Here is a 17,706-nt window from a genome sequence, read left to right as displayed (position 1 = left end):
TGGGTTTGTTTGAAGCAACATTTAATTCTGCTTGTATTTAACAAAACTGAAATGAAACTCATGGAATTATAAAATTTCTATTTTGTTTTTAAAAGAAAAAATTGATTATAATGTCCTCCAGAATGTATAGAAATGATAAAAATTTGGGTATTATAATCGTTTCTAAGAACACTCAATAAGTATAAGTTTGACTTTATTAAAAAAGAAAATTCAACTGAGTAAATTTGAAAATCTAATTGGCTTTATTAAATGATTCTTCAATCAGGCAGCATCCCATCTAGCAAGGAGAGGGGAGCTCCACTGAGCTACACAAGAGGAAGGTTTTTTAAGGCAGAGAGAGGGCATAAAATAAAAAGGAATTTATTTGCAAGGAATGCATTGTTTAGGCAAGGTTGCCTTCCTAAGAGGAGTGGAAGGGGTCTGTCAATAAATTCCTAGTATTGACCAGGAAATTCTGTTGACTGGATAAATGTTACATTCTTGGCAGGTTGAAACTGCAGTTAGGTTAGTTATTAAGTCTTGGTTTCCTGACTTGGGCTTTAACCTAAGTGGCCCCATTTTGCACCTGTGGTTTTCCTTTTAACAATTATTCTGCCTCTTTTGATCAGGCTCTCATCTTAACTGAGAGATATGATCAAAATTTAAGGCATTAGCACCACTCCCAGCTACTACTTTGTAGTTCTTAGCAGCTTTTGTTGATCCTTTGTGTGGCATTCACAGGTCAAAACATTTTTGCTTTATCACTACTTGCTCACCTAAAAGATAATCAAGGGCTATTTTTTATCAAGAACAACTTTGGCCAGAGTCTAAAGATACCTTTGTTGGGGAGCTATTGCTTTAGTAGCAGATTCCACAACAATTTAAAAATTAAGGAGAAGTTCCTTATCATAGCCTCATTTACTTTTATCCCTAACCAAGGAAGTAGGGACCTGCCAAAAGGAGTGAATTCTGAATCATGAAAGCCACCTTTCAACTCACAATGTGAAATCAGGGGAGTCGACCAATAAGTCTTATTTTGCTTGTGAAAAGTTAGGGCTACAGTTAGATTTTCTTCTGGCTGAAATAAAAAGTCGTTCTAACTTCCAGAGGTTAACGCCCTTAGCAGTGGTCTGAGAGATGAAAATGAGGGGATTATCTTTCCAGGCCAGTAGCAGGGTAAAGGAAAGGAAAAACAAAGGGTTTCATGTTCTGTTAAAGTAGGAAGTCTTGATCCATCATCTTGGGTGGAAGCAGTCTACCTTTGTGTCAGCTACTTCTCTTCCTTGTGATTTGATTTGGAGGTCTCCAGTGTCTGTACAGGACTAGCTGTCATGTGGAGCCTGTAGCTGTGTGATGTATACTCAAGGCTTAACACCTTCTAGTTTTGCAGAGCAGTGTCAGTGGCCAGGAGCACTGGTAAGGTTCTTTCCAGTGGGGCTTAAGAGCGGTTTTGCTCTGATGTTTCCAAAGTACCTAATCATCAGATTAAACTGTGAGCTTTCTGCACAGAGCCTGATGCGGGGCTCAAACTCACTCACTGTGAGATCATGACCTGAGCCAAAGTCGGATGCTTAACCGACTGAGCCACCCAGGCGCCCCTCCAGTAGTCTTAATTACATTTATTAGAATTCTTAATTCTTAGAAACCTTAATTTCTAGTGAAAGCTAATAAGTAAACAATTGTAAACTGTTAATACAAGCACTCTTCAGATTTGCAGATTTATGAATATATTTTATAATTTCTAGAAGCATAGGCCTTTTTCATTTTTCCAGTGCAGCACTAACACATCCAAATATCTTTTAGTTTCTCTAATAAGAAGCCCAAAGTAGTTAAGCCTGTGTTCAGTAATTAATGTAGTATTTTATTGTATTTGGAAATGATCTAGATATGTAAAGAGTTTATCATTCAGCCTAATTTAGCAAACCTTAAGGTTTTAAGGTTACAAAAAGATTTGGGAAAACTATTTAAGTAGACATAAATGTTGCTGAAAAATTCATTTATAAGCTTTTGTCTTGCTTACGTATATTTACTTGTTTTTAATAAATATGTTTAGATTACCCACGAAAAAACTTCATTAAATATTTGACAAAGACAACCATTATCCCAAGCTATTATTTTTTTGTTGGTAGATCTTGTAAAAGATAATATGAATTTATATGGCTAATATGAATTTATGTGGCTAATAAGCTTAGGTAGAATAAAAGTTTTATATTTAGTGTTGATAACTCTAAACATGTCTGTTTTAATTAAACTGTCAGCCTGCAACTTGTTTATATAGAGAGTATTTTTTTTCAGATTACGTGAACTTGAAAAACATTTAGGTTAGTTTCTGGTTTTTTTTGAGAGCTTTAGAATGCTCAATCCTTATAAGCACTTGTCTTCAAACCATCTAATTAGAGCCCTTCACAAATTAATTTTAGCAGTACTATCCAGAGACAGCACAATATCTCACATTTATAACATATTTACAAACAGACAAATGCAAAGACCTTATAATTACTAATATTTGTGGAGAAGATTTTTAAAATTTATATTTGTCCCTAAATTTATCTTAAGGAGACTGCTAGAGCTTAGGAGCCCTTTTAGCAGTTTGTATTCTATTTTATTTAATTTTTTTTAGCAGTTTGTATTTTATTTTATTATTATTGTTTTTAAATGTTTATTTTTGAGACAGAGACAGAGAGAGACAGAACATAAGCAGGGGAGGAGCAGAGAGAGAGGGAGACACAGAATCCAAAGCAGGCTCTCCAGGCTCTGAGCTATCAGCACAGAGCCCAATGCTGGGCTCGTGACAACTTAGAGCTAGATGTGGGGCTCAAACTCATGGATTATGACCTGAGCTGCAGTCAGACGCTTAACCAACTGAGTCACCCAGGCACCCCACCAGTTTGTATTTTAAAAAGACCTTTTCCCCTTTTTTTCCTTCCTTTAGAGTCATATGATTGTGGGCTGTGTTTATAACCCCAAGAGACCAAAGAATATTAAGTTTCTCCAAGATGGACTTTGCTTTCCTAAGGCCAAAAATTTATAAGCCTTTTGAGATAAATAAGGAAAATTTGGGGATTGGTAAAGAAATAGATTAATTTTGAGTTGCTTCTGGGGCTGACTTTTGTTTTGTAAGCTTTGTAAGATTTGGACATTTGCTTTCAGTTCCTCAAAGACTTGGGTTGTAACTTAGATGACATCATAGATTGATCCACCTATCCAACTACATTACCCTTAATTTGTTTCTTTCCCTTTGGGTTCAGAGTTTTTAATTTTAAATATTTCTGTCAGTATTAAATAACCCCTCTTGGGTGTAAGATGGGCCCCAAAGAGGGTAAAGGATGTTACCTTCCCCAAATCCAGAGTCGCTGCCAAAGATAGCCAAAAGAAAGAACCAACAACTTATATGTCCAAGGCAGGTAGAAAGCCAAGCCCAGTTGAGTAAGCAAGACAGTAGCTATCCCTGAGAGAGAAAGATCAATCAACAATGGGTTTGGATTTGGAAAGGAAGGGATAATATGAAACTCTGTTTCCCTCTTACAACTGGGCATTACTGACAGATTCAGAAGAACTGATTCTGATAAGAATTTTCACCCTTCCCTGGTTTCTGTCAGTTTTTCTAGGATACCCTCTGCAGACTCTGGTATCTACCAGAGTTTCCTCTTGTCTGTTTAAAGAAATAATATAGCAGTTTACCGGAAAATTCCTCAGTTTCATTGACTCTGGGAGGGGGTCTAAATGGGGGCCCTCCTTTGAAGGTGGGGTTGTCTGTAAGGCCATTAATTTGGAAGACTTTTGTTTACGGTTATGTAGTCTTTTCAGAGTGGAAAACAATTCAGACAGGATTAGTGGATAGACTACTCAAAGGAGGAATAAGAGGAGCAATGGGAGTTATAGGCTTGCTTTAGGTCCCTTTTACATTAATTTTTCTCTAGGCTTTTGCAATGAATTTTTCAATGAAACTACTTTGGAATTTTGGAACCTTTTGGAGGCCTCTGCTTGCCCGTTAAAATAGGTGTCCCATTCTGCTTAATTTGGGAACCCTTTCAAGTGCACTTTTTTTTTTAAGTTTATTTATTTTGAGAGAGAGGGAGAGGGAGGGAGAACATGAGTGGGGGAAGGGCAGAAAGAGAATCCCTAGCAGGCTTTTCACTGTCAGCACAGGGCCTGACAATGTGGGCCTCGAATTCATGAACCACGAGATCATGACTTGAGCTGAAACCAAGAGTCAGATGCTCAACCGACTGAGCCACCCAAGCACCCTTCACGTGCACTTCTTAGGTGATCTTATCTAGTTGGAACGTTCCCCATCATGACCACTGTAATTCTAGGTTGTTTGACTAAAATTTTGCCATTTCTGTATATATTCAGTGCACCTAGCACCATAGTTTTTGGACATAAAATAAGCAAGTGTGCCAGAGGTGGTACACTTGACTCTAGAATTTAAGGATTTCATTAGCTAAGTCTTTGTTTACATAAAGCCAGACAAACAAATGTGCAACTTAACACACCAGTGGTAACCAGAGGATATTACTGTGGGCTGGCCAAGAGAAGATCTTGTGTACCACGAGTACTAAACTAGTAGACTAAACCAGCATATTCTAGTAAATGGGGATTTCAGACTGGAACTGGGGAAGGGATTCCAGCGTGAAACTGTGGACTGGGCTATGGACAAGGGCTAAGGACTGGTGCTCTGTTAGAGCCCCATGTCAGTCTAGGCTGACCAGTTAACCGTGGACTGGAAAGCCAATTAGATCGGTAGCTTGAATGCAAAAAGAGTAGAACTCCAACCATGAAGGACTTACCAGTGGCCCTCAGAAATGGCAAGAAAGACCGTGAGCTCAAAAGAGTTCGCAGGATACCGTGCCAGTGTTTTTTGTTGTTACTGAATGCCATTGGAAGTTTTCTTTGCATCCCACTGCTGCCATCAAATATGTTAAAAAACAAGATTCAGCTGAGTAAATTTGAAGATATTACTGGCTTTTAAAAATGATTCATGAGTCAGGCAGCATCCCATCTAGCAAGTAGAGGAGAGCTGCTCTGAGCTACACCAGAGGGAGGTTTTTAAAGGCAGAGAGAGGGCATTAAAAAAAGAAGAAAGGCATTTATTAACAAGGAATGCATTGTTTAAGCAAGGTTGCCTTCTTAAGGGTAGTGGAAAGGGTCTTTCAGCACATTCCTAGAATTGGCCCAGAAATTCTGTGTTGACTGGTTAAAGGTTACATTCCTGACAGGTTGAAACTGCAATAGATTAAAGTCTTGGTTTGACACCATTTTGGGGCTTTGTTTTTCTTGTTAACAACTTTTTAGGGTATAAAACATAGAGGATCCCTCTATCATAAAATCTATCATAAAATTAAAAAAAATTTTTTTTTAATGTATGCCTGTTTGGGAATGTATTTTCAGATGAAGCATAGGTTAGGGGTGCCTGGGCAGCTCAGTCGGTTTAGCGTCCGACTCCTGATTTCGGTTCTGGTCATGATCTCACAGTTTCGTGAGTTTGAGCCCCACATGGTTTCTGCACCGACAGCTCAGAGTCTGCTTGAGATTCTCCCTCTTTCTCTGCCCCTACCCTGCTTGTACTGTCTCTGTCTCAGAAAGAGAGAGAGAGACAGAGACAGAGAGAAAGAAAGAAAGAAAGAAAGAAAGAAAGAAAGAAAGAAAGAAAGAAAGAAAGAAAGAAAGAAAGAAAGAAAGAAAGAAAGAAAAAAGGAAGAAGGAAGGAAGGAAGGAAGGAAAAAGAAAGAAAGAAAAATGAAGCATAGGGCAAATTTGATCTGTAAATAGAGTAACCTATGAAATTGACTGTTGTCAAAGAAAAATAAGGCATATTGTAGGTATTACAACTAGTGCCTATTCAGATATTATTGTCTTCTACCTTTTCTGAATTCAGAACAGCGTGATCCTCTGCCTCTTTTAAATTACCTGACTGATGAGGGATAATTTCATTATTTTTGAAAACATCATCACATGCCATCATTGCTCAAAATCGTCAAATGTAAGCCATATATTAGAATCACTTAAAGGACCTTTGAAAAGACCCAGAGTTTCTGAATCAGATCTGTGATAAGTCCAAGAATTTGCGTTTGTAACAGGTTCTTAGGTAATGCTGATGTCCTGGTCTGGAGATTTCAATTTGAGAACCACTGCCTCAAAATCGTTCTATGTCTTATGTTGGCTTCATATGCAGACTATGACTTTTTTACCCCTTACCCTCTGGGCCCCCACTACACTGAAATAATTGTATCTACTCAAATATACCATACTGCTCATTGTATTGTTCCTTCTGCCTGTAGTACCTTCCTCACACTTCTTCATCTGAGCAACGCAAGTTGCATTGCAGCATTCAGCTCAGATCTGTCTTTCCTAAGGGTCTCTCTGAGATCTCCCTCTGTCCAGTGAACTTCCTGTGTCTTCAGGAAATGCCTTGGCGAATGGAAGAGTTCAGACTTTGAAGCTGATTAGATTCGTGTTTAAAACCTTTCACTGATACTAACTGGCTTTATAACATCCGATACACTACTGTTCTTCTCTGTGTCTCTGTTTTTTAAACTATAAAATGGAGAAGATGATGATGATAATGATGATATCATCCAAAATTTACTGAATATCTGTTGTGTGCTAGGCACTTTGTTAAGCTCTTTACATGCATTACTTCACTGATGTTTCATATTTATCCTTTCATACTTACCCATAGGTACTTTCAAAACCATTTTATAAATAAAGGACTATGTCTCTCAGAGAGGTTGAGGAGCTTTTTCTCACTCACAGTTGAAAACAGGTAAGCTAGGGCATGGACCAAGTCTTTCTGTCTTCAGGAATGGTACTCTTAATCTCTATGTTATATTTAGTTTACAGGGCTTTTGAGTAGTAAATAAATAATGAGTGTCAAAGTGGCTAGTCACAGGCTTTTGAGTCAGATGAACAGAGATTTAAATTCCAGCTCAATCCTTTATTAGTTGTAATAATAAACCCTGGATGAGTTTCTTGATTTTTCCAGTTCTTAGTTACCTCATCCTTCCCCTTTCCTTATCCTAGAAATAGAGATGGTAATAATATCCAATTGGGATGGTAATAATACCCACTTCATAGGGTCGTTGTGAGGATTAAATTAGAATGACTATTAACATTTAGCCCAGGGACGCCTGGATGTCTCAGTCTACTTGGGCTCAGGTCATGATCTCACGATTCATGGGTTCAGGCTTCACATCAGGTTCCCTGATGACAACTCAGAGCCTGCTTCAGATTCTGTCTCCTCTCTCTGCCCCTCCCCCACTTGCTCTGTCTTCTCCATCTCAAAAGTAAATAAACATTAAAAAAATTTTAATAAAATAAAATTACTATCAAGCCTCTAGCATAGAACCTGGCATAAATGGTCCTTATTATTAGAATATTATTTTTATAATATTATATATTACATATGTATAATAATCTAATAATAACTTGTGCTCTCTTAGAAAAAAAAAACAACTGGGAAACTAGCACAGTCAAGTGCTTCATGGACTTTTGTTAATGTTATCACACATTCTCCTGTAGCCTTGTTTAGGGTAGAGATAGTCTTAACTCATGAAATGTTTGTCTAACAGAGCAAATTGGGCACCTGATTTGAACAACCCTAGTGGGGAAACTGACATGGCAGGTGGGGAGTTTTAGCATTACAATAGCAGTATTTGAAACTACTTGTAGATGTCTGATCTTTCCTTGTCATATTTTTCCTGTTTTTGTTTAGTTTGCCTGTTTATGAACTTTACATAAATGAGATCATAGTCTGTTTTCTTCTTTCTTGCATGTGTCTTTCCTTCTTTCCTTCCTTCCAGTCCTCCCTGTCTTCTTTTTCTTAACATTATCTTGAGATTTATTTTTAGATGTATAGCTATCATCAGTTTGGTTTTATTGCCACAATACTATTCTGTGATATAGCTTACTTATACATTTATGCTATTGATGAACATTTGGGTTGTTTTTGGTTTGGAGCTATGTACATTTTTTAAGGTGTCTCCTTTCAAGAGCTTCTCAAAAAATAAACACTTAGGAATAGAGTTGGTAGAATCATGGAGGATATGATGTTCAACTTCACACAGTAATGCCAGATTTTTTTCTAGGGAGTTTGCAGTGGTTTACACTGCCACTGTCATAGTATAAATATTCCCAAGGATCTGTATCTATAAGTCTGGCTTTTTTTTTTAAGTTAATATTTTATGTTTATCTTTCATTTACATACATGTATGTAGTTTTAAACTTACATGTACATCTGCACCAAATATTTAGGTAGTAAAATTAGGATCTTTTGGTGCACAGAAATACAATGCATTTTACAACCATCTTATTTAATTATGTAGGGCAGCCTGGTTTTTTAATTTTCTGATTGGGTAAAAGTAAATGGTGCCTTACTGTGATTTTAATTGCTAATTCTCTGATTAAGGGAATTTGAGTACCATATATGTGTATGTGTGTGTTTAATTTTAATTCCAGTAGAGTTAATATACAGTGTTGTATTAGATTGGGTATACAATATAGTGATTCAATAATTCCATACTTCATCCAGTGCTCATCATAAGTGGACTCTTAATCCCTTTCACCTATTTCACCCATCCCCCCCACCCCCCACCCAACTTCCCTCTGGCAACCATCAGTTTGTCCTCTACAGTTAAGAGTCTATTTTATGGGGTACCTGGATGGCTCAGTCAGTTGAGTGTCTAACTCTTGATTTTGGCTTGGATCGTGATCCCATGATCCCTGAGCATGGAGCCTGCTTAGATTCATATTCTCTCTCTTTCCCCTCCTCTGACCATCTAGCCTGCTTGCTCTCTCGTTCCCTCTCAAATTGAAAAAAAGAAAAAAAAAAAAAAGAGTCTGTGTTTTGGTTTTTCCCTTTTTTCCTTTGCTTGTTTTGTTTCTTAAATTCCACATATGAGTAGAATCATATGGTGCTTGTCTTTCTCTGACTGAATGACTTCACTTAGCATTATAGCCTCTAGATCCATCCATGCTGTTGCAGATGGCAAGATATTTTTTTATGGCTCAGTAATAATATTCCATTGTATATATATTCTACATCTTTTTTATCCATTCATCTATGATGGACACTTGGGCTGCTTCCATAATTTGGCTATTATAAATAATGCTGCAATAAACATAGGGGTGCATATATCTTTTTGAATTATTGTTTTTGTATTCTTTGGGTAAATACCCAGTAGTGGAACTCTTGGATCATATGGTAAGTCTATTTTCAATTTTTTGATGAACCTCCATATGCTTTTCCACAGTGGCTGCATTAGTTTGCATTCTCCACATCATCAACAACAGTTGTTGTTTCTTGTGTTTTTGATTTTAGCCATTTTGACAGGTGTGAGGTGATATCTCATTGTGGTTTTGATCTACACTTCCCTGATGATGAGTGATATTGAGCATCTTTTCATGTGTCTGTTGGCCATCTGTATGTCTTCTTTGGAGAAATGTCTGTACAAATCTTCTGCCCAGTTATTAATTGGATTATTTGGTTTTTGGGTATTGAGTTGTATAAATTCTTTATATATTTTGAATACTAACCCTTTATCAGATGTGTCATTTGCTAATATCTTCTCCCATTCTGTAGGTTGCCTGTTAGTTTTGTTGATTATTTCCTTCACTGTGCAGAAGCTTTTTATTTTGAAGTACTCCCAATAGTTTGTTTTTGTTTTCTTGCCTTGAGACATATCTAGAAATATGTTACTTTGGCCAATGTCAGGGAAATTATTGCCTGTGCTCTTTTCTAGGATTTTTATGGTTTCAGGTCTCACATTTAGGTCTTAATCCATTTTGAGTTTACTTTTGTGTATGGTGTGAGAAAGTGGTCCAGTTTCATTCTTTTACATGTAGCTGTCCGGTTTTCACAGCACCATTTGTTGAAGAGATGTCTTTCTCCCATTGCATATTCTTTCCTGCTTTGTTGAAGATTATTTGACCATATAACTGTGGGTTTATTCTGGGTTCTATTCTGTTCCATTGATGTATATGTCTCTTTCAGAGCCAGTACCATACTGTTTTTTTTTTAATTTTTTTTAATCTTTATTTTTGAGAGAGAGAGAGAGAGTGTGTGTGTGAACGGGAGAGGGGCAGAGAGAGAGGGAGACACAGAATCCGAAGCAGGCTCCAGGCTCTGAGCTGTCAGCACAGAGCCCGACGTGGGGCCCGAACTCTTGAACCGTGAGATCATGACCTCAGCTGAAGTCGGATGCCCAACCAACTGTGCCACCCAGGCGCCCCGCCAGTACCGTACTGATTTAATTACAACAGTTTTGTAATACAACCTGAAGTCTAGAATTGTGATGCCTCTAGCTTTGTTCTTTCTCAAGATTGCTTTGGCTATTTGGGGTCCTTTGTGATTCCATACAAATTTAGAATTGTTTGTTCTAGTTCTGTGAAAAATGCTGTTGGTGTTTTGATAGGGATTGCATTAAATCTACAGACTGCTTTGGGTAGTGTAGACATTTTAACAATATTTGTTCTTCTAATCCAAAAGCATGGAATGTCTTTCCATTTCTTTGTGTCACCTTCAGTTTATTCATCAGTGTTTTATAGTTTTCAGAGTACAGGTCTTTCACCTCCTTGGTTAAGTTTATTCCTAGGTATTTTATTATTTGGAGTGAATGGGATTGTTTTCTTCATTTTTCGTCCTACTACTTTATTATTAGTGCATAGAAATACAATGGATTTCTGTATATTGGTTTTGAATCCTGAGACCTTACTGAATTCATTTATCAGTTCTAGTAGTTTTTGGTAAAGTCTTTAGGGTTTTCTAGATATAGTATCATGTCATGTGCAAATAGTGAAAGTTCTTTTTCTTTCTTACAAATTTGTATACCTTCTATTTCTTTTTCTTGTCTGATTGCTGCAGCTAGGACTTCCAGTACTGTGTTGACTAAAAGTGGTGAGAGTGGACATCTTTGTCTTGTTCCTGATTTTAGGGGAAAGGCTCTCAGTTTTGCACCACTGAGTATGATGTTAGCTGTAATTTTTTCACATGTGGCCTTTATTATGTTGAGTTATGTTCCCTCTAAACCCAATTTGTTGAATTTTTTTTATGATGAATGTATGTGGTACTTTGTCAAATGCTTTTTCTGCATCTGTTGAAATGATTGTATGGTTTTTATTCTTTCTCTTATTGATGTGACATATCATGTTGATTGACTTGTGGATATTGAACCACACTTGCATCCCTGCAAGAGCACCTTATATTTTCAGTGGCCATTTGTGGTTCTGTTTTGTGAAATGCCGGTTTATGATCCTTGCCCATTTTCAGAAGGGTAAGTTTCGTTGTTTTCTTTGTGATAGCCTTTATCTGATATATATGTTGCAAACTCCTTGTCCCAGTAGCTTGTCTTTTGACTTTGTTTATAATCTCTTTTGATGAATGTAGATTTTAAAGTTGTTGCATTTATCAATCTGTTCTTTCATGGTTTGAACCTTTCTGTGTTTTGTAGTGAAATTCTTCCTCACTGTAAGGTCATAGAAATAGTCTACCATATTTTTCTAAAACTGAACAATTTTTTTCTTTTACATTAGTTAGCCTGGAATTTATTATTCAACATGGGATTTCTTTTGTGTGTGTAAGATACAGATCCATTTTTAATTTATTTCCATACAGATGACGAGTTTTCTAGAAAGTTGTTGTTCTAGTGATGTGTGGTACCAAGCTAGTTTAATATTGTGTTTACATGTATGTATTATTCTGTTAGTGAGATCTCTTCAATATTACTCTGTTTTAATTATTATTGTTTCTCAAAAATGTCTTAGGGCAAGCCCCCTGCTTCATTCTTGTTCTCTCGGAAGGTCTTGACTATTTTTAGCCCTTTTTCCTCCATATTAATCATACCTAAATTTACACTGAATCTGTAGATAGACCCATAGCCATCATTATATTAATTAAGCCTTCCTATCCATGACACAGCATGATTCTCCATTTATTTAGGTTTTTGGCATCTTTTGATGGTATATTATAATGTTCTTCATAAAAGTCTTGTATTTCTTTTGATTAATTTATGATTAAGTGCCTTTTTTCTTGTTAATGTAAATGTGTTTTTAAATTTCTGTTAGTTGCTCTTGTATAGAAATTCAAATGGCTTTTATATATTTACATCCTGAAGTTTTCCTAATGTCTTATGTGTTTTATGTGCCTATGCTAGGACTTCCTATAGTAACAAGCAACCTGTTTTATTTTTATTTTTTTTCAATATATGAAATTTATTGTCAAATTGGTTTCCATACAACACCCAGTGTTCATCCCAAAAGGTGCCCTCCTCAATACCCATCACCCACCCTCCCCTCCCTCCCACCCCCCATCAACCCTCAATTTATTCTCAGTTTTTAAGAGTCTCTTATGCTTTGGCTCTCTCCCACTCTAACCTCTTTTTTTTTTTCCTTCCCCTCCCCCATGGGTTTCTGTTAAATTTCTCAGGATCCACATAAGAGTGAAAACATATGGTATCTGTCTTTCTCTGTATGGCTTATTTCACTTAGCATCACACTCTCCAGTTCCATCCACGTTGCTACAAAGGGCTATATTTCATTCTTTCTCATTGCCACGTAGTACTCCATTGTGTATATAAACCACAATTTCTTTATCCATTCATCAGTTGATGGACATTTAGGATCTTTCCATAATTTGGCTATTGTTGAGAGTGCTGCTATAAACATTGGGGTACAAGTGCCCCTATGCATCAGTACTCCTGTATCCCTTGGGTAAATTCCTAGCAGTGCTATTGCTGGGTCATAGGGTAGATCTATTTTTAATTTTTTGAGGAACCTCCACACTGTTTTCCAGAGTGGCTGCACCAATTTGCATTCCCACCAACAGTGCAAGAGTGTTCCCGTTTCTTCACATCCTCGCCAGCATCTATAGTCTCCTGATTTGTTCATTTTGGCCACTCTGACTGGCGTGAGGTGATATCTGAGTGTGGTTTTGATTTGTATTTCCCTGATGAGGAGCAATGTTGAGCATCTTTTCATGTGCCTATTGGCCATCCGGATGTCTTCTTTAGAGAAGTGTCTATTCATGTTTTCTGCCCATTTCTTCACTGGATTGTTTGTTTTTCGGGTGTGGAGTTTGGTGAGCTCTTTATAGATTTTGGAAACTAGCCCTTTGTCCGATATGTCATTTGCAAATATCTTTTCCCATTCCGTTGGTTGCCTTTTAGTTTTGTTGGTTGTTTCCTTTGCTGTGTAGAAACTTTTTATCTTCATAAGGTCCCAGTAGTTCATTTTTGACAAGCAACCTGTTTTAAAGCAGTGGTTGTTGACTTAGGCCAATTTGCTCCCCTGGGGGATGTTTGGCAGTGTCTGAAATATTTTTGGTTGTTACAGTAGTTGGGTGGTGGCACTATTGGTATCTAATGGCCAGAGCTTGGGATGCCACTAAATATCCCACAGTGCACAGGAAAACCCCCACAACAAAGAATTTATCAATTTGAAAATGTCAGTAATGCCAAGGTTGAGAAACCTTAAGATAATTTTTTTTATTATTGTGAAAAATTTCAAATACAAAAGTCAAATGGTGTACAGAACCCTCATGATCACCAACAATTATCAACACTCTTTGTTTCCCTACTTCTGAATTGTTTTAAAGCAAATCCAAGTTAGCATATCATTCCATCTTTTATGTAAGACTGACACACTCCCTACTGTGCTAAGGAGCTCAGTTTCATTCCATCTTTTTTTTTTTTTTGCAATAATCATTTATTTCATTAAGAAATATCAACAGTTTTAAATCAGACATATACAAAAACACATCCTGAATGTAATCTGCCTTTTTTCCCCTAATATAATAAAGTACTTTATGTTATGTTACTAGTTCCTGTGAAGACATAGTCAATGAGTAAAATGGTTAAGATTTTGGTTTCTTAGATAGTCCTGGGTTTGAATCCCTGCTCTGCCACTTAACAAGACGTTTTGAACCTAGAAAAGTCACTTTGAGTCTTGCTTTATTTCTCATTTGAAAGGTTGCATTTACAAAAGAAAATGTAGAGCCATTCTTGTAAAGAATAGAGATGAACAGCCAGAGGAAGTAGTACAGGGCAGTGGGGTCCCGAAGGGTCTCAAGGACAGGAATTTCTGGCCCCATGAAACTGGGGTGTTCCACCTTCCAGCAGGTAGATATGTTCAGCACCCTAGAAGCTCCTCAAAATGTAGTGATTTCAACAGCAAATATTGGGGCGCCTGGGTGGCTCAGTCAGTTAAGCGTCCTGACTTCAGCTCAGGTCATGATCTCATGGCTTGTGAGTTGAAGCCCTGCATTGGGCTCTGTGCTGAAGCCCTGCTTCAGATTCTGTGTTTCCCTCTCTCTGTCCCTTCCCCGCTAGTGCTGTCTCTCACTCAAAAATAAATAAATATTTTTAAAAATTAATAAAACAGCAAAAATTTGTTATATCATAGTTTCTATGGGTCTGGAACATAGGCGTGGTTTAGCTGAGTCTTCTGGCTTAGAATCTCTCCCAAGGTTGCAATCAAGGAATTATTCTACATTCAAGTTTTTAAATTATTTTTGCAGTGAAGGCTATAGTTATGGATTTATTCTGTGTGGTAAGGATCTATTTTCCAGCTCATGTGGTTTATGGCAAAATTAATTTCTCCATAGGTTTTGGATGGAGCCCCTCACTTCCTTGCCATAAAGCTGTACAGTTACAACATGGTGGCTGATTTCTTCAGGCCAGCCAAATGAGAAGAGCCAGGGAGAGTGAGCAAGAGGGAAGTCATATCTTTTATTAACCTAATCTCAGAAGTGACATCCTATTACTTTTGCCTTAAGTACTAGAAGCAGGTCCCTAGTTCCAGCCATAAGCAAGGGGAGGATTAAAGGAATACCAGGAGGTGGGAATCTCAATAGCTCATCAGTCTGCCCTCTAGCTGCCAATGTCTTATTTCCCTTGCATATGCAAAATACACCTCCACCTCCCAGGCACCAAAAGTTTCATCGCCTTATAAGCTCCAAGTCCAACATCTTGCTGTCTAAATCAAGTCTAGTTGTATATGAGGTTCCTGGGTATAATTTGTTAAATATGGGTCCTTGAGTACAGTTGCTCTCAATCTGAAGATCTATGACACTAAAGATACAGTTATGCCTCCTGGCAGTGTGCTGTGGTGGAACAAGCATAGGATCATAGACATTCCAGTTGAAAATGGGGGGAAATAGGAAGAAGAAAGAGGTTTTACTTGTCCATATCAATTCTGAAATCCGTCTGTAAAAATGTAAGACATTCTTTGATAAGGTCTCCATCAAGTAGAAACAATTCTAGGAATTCTTCTCCATGTCTATCTGCCTCCTCTGGGCTCTTGAGTGATCCTTCCTTTGTCATGAAAGATAGCACATGTTTTATAACTATGTGGTTTTATTAGTCTACTTCCCTTTTTTTTTTTTTTTTTTTTTTACTTAAAAAAAAATGTTTATTTAATTTTGAGATAGAGCACGAGCAGGAAGGGACAGAAAAAGAGTGAGACACAGAATCAGAAGCAGGCTGCAGGCTCTGAGCTGTCAGCACAGAGCCCGACGTCAGGCTCAAACTCACAAGCTGTGAGATCATGACCTGAGTCGAAGTCAGAAGCTTAACCGACCAAGCCACTCAGGCACCCCATTATTAGTCTACTTCCTGCCAGAAGAACTTTGGAAATCCACTGCTTCTTTTCCTTTTGTACGATTTGTCTTTCAGTCCAAGTTGGCAGTATTTGTGCTGACAAACTTTTCTCAAAAACTGTATGGTTCTCTATAAATCTCATTGGGGTTCATTTTATTGGATAATAGTTATACCTACAGATTTCTTTGGGATAAACACTTCTTTGCTTTGGGCTCCTGCTGACATGGCTAAGGGATAATGTGCTTACACTTCTTAGAGACCTTATTGTTCATTTGGGAGGGCCCGTGAGACACGGCCTTAATATGTTTAAAGAATTCTTTTTGTGACTGAGTTATTGGAAGCAGCCTGCCACAGAGGTTCCATTTTATGTAATCAGAGTACTCATGTGACTTTTTTCTCCTTTAAGCTACTAATGGCAGTAAGTTACATTAATAGATTTCTAATGTTGATTTAACCTTGAATTTCTGGGGGGAAAAAAACACCTCCCAAATTGGTCATGATTTATCAACTGATAATTAGTACTGGATTTGATATGTAATTTTTGTTTTAGGATTCTTTTTTTTTCCCTGAGAGAGAGAGGGCACAAGTGAGCAAGGGGCAGAGAGAAGGAGAGAGAGAGAGAGAGAGAGAGAGAGAGAGAGAGAAGCCCAGGAGGGGCAGAGAGAGGGAGAAAGAGAAGTGGGGCTCACCTGAAGCGGAACACGAGCTCACCTGAGGCAGGGCTCAAACTCACAAACTGTGAGATCATGACCTGAGCTGAAGTCAGATGCTTAACCAACTGAGCCGCCCAGGTGCCCCTGTTTTAGGATTCTTAAAAAATGTTTCCATGTGTATTTTATGCTGATTTTTCCCCAGTTTTATTGAGAAATAATTGACATAAATCACTATATATAAATTTAAAGTGTACAGCATGATCATTTGATTTATATACGTTGTGAAATGATTACTGTAATAGTTTCAGCTAGTATCTTCATGCAGATACAATAAAAAGAAAAGAAGGAAGAAAGGAAAAAAAAGTATTTTTTCCCCTTGTAATGAGACTCTTGGGATTTACTCTTTTATCATCTTTATTGGTTTACATTTTTATATCTATTTCATGAGTGGTAATGACCTATAATTTTAATTTTCAGACAACCTATATCTGGTTTTATTATGTAGTTGTACTAGCCTTACAAATTATTTGGAGAGTGTCTCCTCCTATTCTGTGCATCTTTTGATTATCTTTTCCCTCAATATTGGATTTTTCTTGGTTCTCTGTATTTCAGTAATATTTGGAGTTATGTTTTCAGTCTCAGATTGCTGTTAGAATTCTCTAGAAAATGATTGTTTTTGTTTTTTTGGTAGGCAATCAAGCTGGCTAGGTTCTAACCAGTTTGTCTCACTTTCTGTGAATGGTGTTTCCAGTATCAGTTTGGTTTTAAGACTTTGTTGTGCTACTTTGGTTCTTTTGCGTCCACAAACCAATTATGACTTTAGAGATTTGGTAGCAGTTTAGTCCATAGTGTAATTCTCAAAGCCTTTGCGTCCTTCATTCTCTCATAGGTGTGATTTGGGATTTGTACTGATTCGTATGTACAGTTATGGGAAACTTTCTCTGGCTCTTCTCTTCCCTGGATCCTCCCTCCACCCCCCCTCCCCCCAACACTCCCTGGATCCCACAAGCTACTTGTCTTGTTATTCTGGCCAGAAGTATGGGTTTCTCTCAGAGCTTTACCTACCTGCACTCTCACTATGCATTTCTGCATGACCTGGTGCCACCTTTAGGGCAAAGAGGTGAGATAAAACTGTCAAAAATAACAAGGGTGTTGCATATAGTCTTTAGACGCCAGTAATCCCTTTTCTTAATTCTTTCTTGCCTGAAAGATGGGGTTTTGCTTAGTTTTTGCTATTCACATTTATGCATAGATAATATGGACTTAAGGATTTTTATTTTAGTCTAAGGATTTATTGTTTCTAAGTTTCATTTGAAAAAAAAGTCTAATTTTTGGAAGAGTTTTTATTCTGTTCAGTGTAAATTACCGGTAATTTTCTTAGTGCTTTGGAGATATTATTCCACTGTCCTTGAGGTGCCTGGGTGGCTCAGTTGGTAAAGCATCCGACTTGGGTTCAGGTCATGATCTCACGGCTTGTGAGTTCG

At 37.5% G+C, this 17,706-nt stretch overlaps 1 protein-coding gene across 3 annotated transcripts in view; it reads left to right on the top strand.

Moving 5' to 3' along the window:
• Positions 1–17,706, top strand: part of TPST1 (tyrosylprotein sulfotransferase 1) — a 159,839-nt gene that overhangs the window by 46,015 nt on the left and 96,118 nt on the right. For 2 of the 3 annotated variants that reach the window (XM_042922362.1, XM_042922364.1), the window contains exon 3: positions 6,662–6,745. The exons of the other annotated variant lie outside the window; for it this stretch is intronic. In XM_042922362.1, the coding sequence (XP_042778296.1) occupies positions 6,662–6,745 (84 nt within the window). The remainder of the gene's footprint in view (positions 1–6,661; positions 6,746–17,706) is intronic. 3 annotated transcript variants of the gene reach the window in all.

The sequence above is a fragment of the Panthera leo genome, chromosome E3, assembly GCF_018350215.1.
Source record: "Panthera leo isolate Ple1 chromosome E3, P.leo_Ple1_pat1.1, whole genome shotgun sequence".
Taxonomy (NCBI): domain Eukaryota; kingdom Metazoa; phylum Chordata; class Mammalia; order Carnivora; family Felidae; genus Panthera; species Panthera leo.
Note: the sequence above shows the minus strand (reverse complement) of the source record. Positions and strands in the feature narration are given on the sequence as shown.